The sequence below is a fragment of the Lolium perenne genome, chromosome 3, assembly GCF_019359855.2.
Source record: "Lolium perenne isolate Kyuss_39 chromosome 3, Kyuss_2.0, whole genome shotgun sequence".
Classification (NCBI taxonomy): domain Eukaryota; kingdom Viridiplantae; phylum Streptophyta; class Magnoliopsida; order Poales; family Poaceae; genus Lolium; species Lolium perenne.
In genome coordinates, this window is record NC_067246.2 from 49818133 (window position 1) to 49824166 (window position 6034).

At 50.1% G+C, this 6034-nt stretch overlaps 1 protein-coding gene across 1 annotated transcript; it reads right to left on the minus strand.

Moving 5' to 3' along the window:
• Positions 1-4421: 4421 nt before the first annotated feature.
• On the minus strand, positions 4422-5693 carry LOC139837875 (protein ALP1-like). Its single transcript, XM_071827181.1, has one exon. It carries the CDS (start codon positions 5676-5678, stop codon positions 4422-4424), a length of 1257 nt encoding a protein of 418 aa, XP_071683282.1. The 5' UTR covers positions 5679-5693.
• Positions 5694-6034: the final 341 nt, after the last annotated feature.

Below are 6034 nucleotides of genomic sequence, written 5' to 3' on the forward strand. Positions count from 1 at the left end.
GTACTTAAAATGGTTTAAGGCCAAATAGCATAACCAAAAAAAAAACAGTAAATCACATGCACAATATGGTGATATGGCTAGCTAGTTTGTTTACCAGCAAAGAATGACATGTGCACTCACTGAACTTCAAATTAGTTAAACGTGAATCCCATGCAATGATCTTCCACCTGCAGCCTCAATCCTAGCTAGCATTAAGAGGATGCACGCACTTCACCCAAATATTAGCAAGCTGCAAGCAGATCTTATTCCCATCAGTCATAAACGCTTAAATAAAAACGATGATCCAATCAACCTGAAAATGAACAGGGTAACTTCCTAGCCACACTTGTAGCTGCGCCTATTTGGCCTCTGGATAACAACTTGAAAATGAACAGGAAACTTTCCTACCCACTTCTTTTGGCCTGGCGCGAGTAGCAAGAAAAATCCAACGAAAATCCGACAAAATCACGCGAGGCAGAATGTCGAGCAGCTTTAGAGCGGGAGAGAAATAATCTAACAGATTAATAATCATGAGTGGGGGATAGAAAGAAAGAGAGTAGCAAACTTTGGAGAGGACAACTACCGAGGTAAAGACCAGATATGAACTCGATCACACGGATATCCATGGCAATACGGTGAGCTTTTTATCCATGGCAATACGTTCAGCCAAGAAGTTTCTAGTGTATTTGTAGGGCAATCATGGCTGATGAATGCTGAGCATCATGGGACGGTTTCAAGCAATTGTAGCGAGGAGGGCATAGGTCACAACAGAAGAATTTGTACCATGAAGTCGGTAGGTCGCAGCGGCGGCGGAGAAATCAGGGAACACGAACCGACCAAGGGGAAGGGCGAGCGAGTGCAGCCTCAACTCGAGGAAGGACGAGCGAGCGCAGCGGGGGCTCGTTCAGCCCATGTACATCATGTCCAGCCCAATTATGTATACCAGGCCACGAAAGAGCAACCCATAACGAAAATACCGAAGACGGAGAGAGCGACCAGCGACGGAACCCAACACAACGGATCGGGAAAAAGGACGACGTGGACGCAGGAGAGAGCTGGAAAATCAAGTAGTGGGGGACTTCTATTTAGAGATAAAAGATTCCTTCGAAAGATCAAAGATCATGTTGCTGATGGATTCACTAAACCACTGCCTTATCGAGCTTTTGAAGATTTCTAGCATAATCTCAACTTATCAAAGTTGTGATTAAGGAACGGTGTTAGAGATAGAAGTTAGATACCGACATGGTTTGTATACGAGTCATAACGTATGTAGAGTCCGCAAACAACACGTCATGTAAAACCTCCTTCCTTCTGCCAGCGTGCGTCATGTAGTCAGGTTCTCATGTTCTCCGACGGATATACAGTGTACAACTGCAAATTGCAAAGCCAACAAAAACGCAAAACAGTAGGATCGACAGCTAGTGCAAAGTTGATTCCAGGTACTAGGTAATTACGCAAATCTAGTTATAAATGTCATGGTACTAGGTAATTACGCAAATCAAGTTACTCCTGCAGGTTAAAACAGTTAAGTCTTGGATGTGAGGTAAACTAACAAGAGGTTACAGAGAAACTTTTCCATAGAGACGGATCGCTTCTGCATTTCAATCCACGGAAAGCGTCGAATCATTCTTGCAATTAACAGTACATGAACTTGATTCCATGTTGCAAGAACGAACCCTGCAGGCACTATGCGCATGATGCATCATCGTCTATCGATCATGGTGTATTATTAGTAAGTAATCAACCAAAATGGAGCTACAATTCAGAACAATGAGCTCTGGGATCTGAGATCAACAGGTAGCAAGCTAAAGCATCGACCATCCATCATAGTACATGCATGGTTTCAGTATCAATCAAGAAAACACAGGGCACACACACACACACGTACAGTGTAGTAGCGCGCCAGCCATGGCGAACGCGCGCGAAGGATGGGTTGATGAAGTGCAGGCAGATCTAACCAAGAGACTGAGTCACCTCAACTGGATGCGGTTGCCGGCGGCAGGCTCGAAGGCGATGGTGGCCATTCAGGCCAGCACGGTCCGGATTTGGTCCATGGCGGCGCGGACCTGGTCTTCCATGACGGCGTCCGGGTCAGCAGCCGGGGGAAGGCGGGCACCGATGAACTGCGCGGCCCACAGGTGGCCGAAGGCAACCTCCGCCATGACGAGCGCTTGCCGGGCGTACTCCCTGGCGTCCTGGAGCCTGGTCAGAGCGAGCCACATGCCGTGGTCGGCGTCGCGGACGCGGGCCACGCTGGCCACGGGATCCGTCGGGACGGGCCCGCAGCCCCGGAGCAGGATGAGCTCGGCCGCCTCCATGTCGCCCATGGCAGCGGAGAGGAGCGACGACGCTTGCCCGACGTTGGCCGCCGCGGAATCCAGCACGACGTAGCGCCCCGCGGCGTCGCGGGTGTCCAGCAGCTCCTCCGACTCCAGGTCCCGCAGCGCGGCGCCGAGATGATCCCTGGCGCGGAGGCAGCCGCCGTACACGGAGACGAGACGAGCACCGGCCGCCGTCTTCCACCTACCGCCAGGAACTGCCGTACCAGCCGGCCGGCCCCGGCGACGCGCTCCCCCACCTACCCGACGCCATGGAGCACCTCGGCACCGCCATCTCCTGTGCCAGGCAGCTCATCGCGTCCCACGCGGGGTCCGCCCACGTCTTCTCCCTCTGCACCGCGCGCATCGGGCTCCAGGATTCCGCGCCGCTGCCGTGGCAGAGGTGGGCGGGCCACCACGCCGCCATGGCGCTGCAGAGCCTACAGTCCGCCTGGGCGCACGGCGCGGCGGGCAGCGACGCCGTCTTCGTCATGCTCAACATGGCCCCATTCCGGATGTCCGGTGCCGATCTAGCAGGACTACCAGTGTAGGGAGTCGCCCACGGATCGATCACATCAAACTAGACGAACAAACGCGGAAATAAAATTTATCGCCAAGGGTGCGTGTCGCACCCTCTAAACTTTTCTCTCTTTATTGATTTTCTGTTTTCTGAACTCGCGGTACAAACGTTCAGCCAGGACGTGTATATATACACGCACCACCTGACCCAGGACCTAGACCTACTTAGACACGAACTACTACATCGACACGGACACACCATCCAGCTAGCTTATGTGCAAGCCGAGCCTGACTCTAATAGATCGACTAACTAGTACTAGTGCTTCGCGTGGGACTACAGCAACACTACTACCGACTCGTACTCTAATTCCTAGACTAGACTAAATCGACATGGACTACCGATCATCCTACAGGACACGACCATGACTAGAACTCAAACCTAGCTAGGACTAACACGTGGTAACTAAACAAACTTTGATCAAGATTAAGCTAACAACCAGGACCACACGCGGCCCACCAGCTCCTGGACCTCCACTACGAGCAGAGCCTCTCCACGGCGCTCCGCGTGACCCATGCGGGGCGTACTGTGATTCCGGCGCGAGGGTTCCCGCTCTGGGACGCCTGGGGACACGCCGCCCAGCAGCTCCTGCTCAGCGCCACCGACGACCTGGACATGGCGCGGGCCGCGCTGGAGCACATGCGCCGCGCCGTCATCGCCCAGTTCTTCGACGCCTGCTGGATGCTTCAGCGTCGCGTCGCATCCTGATTCCTCAAGCAGCGCCAACTCCATCACCGGCCCATCACCAATGTCTCTTCATAGGTATGATATGATGTGATCCCTGCAGGAATTCGACTTCTTCACCGACGGCTTTCCTCCTATAGTTTCAGTTCGTAGATGAACTCAAGAAATTAGATGCAGAAAACTAGCGTAACTCGTACGTACGTACGTACGTACATCCATCTGTAATGTTTTAGTCCATGGAACTTGTTTTCTCAATTAGGCTGACCAGTTTGATACAATCTACAAACAATCTACAACACCCTCGATCTGCTGCAACCTTTTTTACATATGAACGGGCTTCGATCTAAGTAATTTGGAAGCGAGGCTATTGTTCTGGTGGTTGGTTGCAACTTCGTGTTTGTAGTGAGGGAAAAGGAGATGACAAGGAACAGTTACCTGCATGTACTGCCCAACTGGTTGAGTATGTGCCTCCATGGTAAACCAAATGCTGAACAAGTATTAAGGGAAATGAAATTGCACATTGTCTGTACAACATTCAGAATACAATGTACTGTTAGATGACTCACAAAAAAGTATTAGGCTGGTGCCAATGCACCACACTACTATAGTATGTCACGTCAGCTTTTTTCCTCACTCTCACCCCACGGTGCCAATGCACAGGCTATAGTGACAGCTCTCACTTCTCTCTCCTCCACATCAGCTTTTCTCTCTCCTCGACATCAGCATTTATTTTTCAGATTACAACATTTAAAATAATGCAAGGAAATTATTTTATTGAACTAAAATTGTTACCGATTACATCATAAAAAAAATTATATAAAAATTTGAAAAGATTACATAAAAATTTGAAAAAATTACATAATCTAGGCATTAGCCCACACATGCTCAATCAAATCATGCTGGAGCTGTGTATACATCGGTGAGTCCCTCATTTCGTTGTCCATTTGAATCCTGGCTGCTAGGCTTGGTGGTGCATGATTGTGTATTGCAGGGCCGACATTGGAATCAACTGTGTCATAGATGTTCTCCAAATTTGTACCACGCTCATCGTCGATGATCATGTTGTGCAGAATGACACATGCACGCATGATCAACCCAAGAGTACGCCTCGAGTAGGAGCGTCCCGGAACTGCTAGAATGTTGAACCTAGCCTTCAGCACTCCAAAGGCACACTCGACATCTTTGCGCCAAGCTGATTGAGCAGCAGTGAACAGTCGATGCTTTTCACTTTGTGGAAGAGTAACACCTTTCATGAACACCGGCCAGGAGGGGTAGATGCCGTCGGCAAGGTAGTAACCATAGTTGTACTCGTGTCCATTCACCATGAAGTTCACTACGGGTGCTTCTCCCCTAAGCACATCAGTGAACAACGGCGACTGGCTGAGTACATTGATGTCGTTGTTGGACCCGGCCACTCCAAAAAAGGCATGCCAGATCCAACGATCATACGATGCAACGGCTTCTAAGATTATGGTAGGGTGTTTGATGTCTCCCCTTGTGAATTTACCAGCATGAGCCACTGGGCAGTTCCTCCACTGCCAATGCATGCAATCGATGCTCCCTAACATGCCCGGAAAGCCACGCTCCTCGGCTTTCGCTAACAGACGCTGAGTATCCTCAACATTTGGTCGACGGCAAAACGTCTCCCCGTAACACTCAATGATGTCTTCACAGAATCTATCTAGACAATATGATGAAGTTTGTCTAGCTAACTTAAGCCACTCATCTATCGTATCTGCAGCGGCTCCATAAACTAACAGACGCAAAGCCGCAGTACACTTTTGTAGGGGAGAAAAACCAGCACGGTTGAGAGCATCAACTCTTTGGGTGAAATACGGAGAGTATTCACCCAATCTATCCACAATGCGCAGAAAAAGGGATCGCCTCATCCGATACCTTCGCCGAAAGAAGCTCCGAGGATAATTGCAGTCGTCGGCGAAGTAGTCCTCGAAGAGCCGATCGTGGGCACCCAGACGATCACGCCTGATGAACTCTCGGCGGCGTCGCGGCCGTCTTGGCTCCGCCTCCTCGTTGAGCATCTCCTCCTCATACTCCGCCTGGAATGCATCGATCATATCACCCTCCATTCCGTCGCTCGAACTGCTGCTAGACGAAGACATGGCGTTGAGAGGAGTGGAAATGGAGAGTGGAACTGATGAAGTGAGGTGTTGTTATCACCAGAATTTAACCGAGTCAGAGGTGGGCCGCGATCAAGATGGATTTGAAGAAGATACATGAAAGAAATACATGAATCGGCCCGTTATGCAAAGTTTGGGCTAGTTTGCCCTTGTATCTGTAACATAGTAGATTACGTGTCGTTTAGTTAGAGTTGGCCTCGTGCACGGTTGGGATTATTCCCACGTTAGAAAGTCCCCTGGACTATAAATATGTATCTAGGGTTTATGAAATAGACAACAACCAACGTTCAACCAACAAATCAATCTCGGCGCATCGCCAACTCCTTCGTCTCGAGGGT

Bases quoted from the DNA above. Each gene is read 5' to 3' on its own strand.
- LOC139837875 (XM_071827181.1), bottom strand. From the start codon at position 5,678: ATGTCTTCGTCTAGCAGCAGTTCGAGCGACGGAATGGAGGGTGATATG.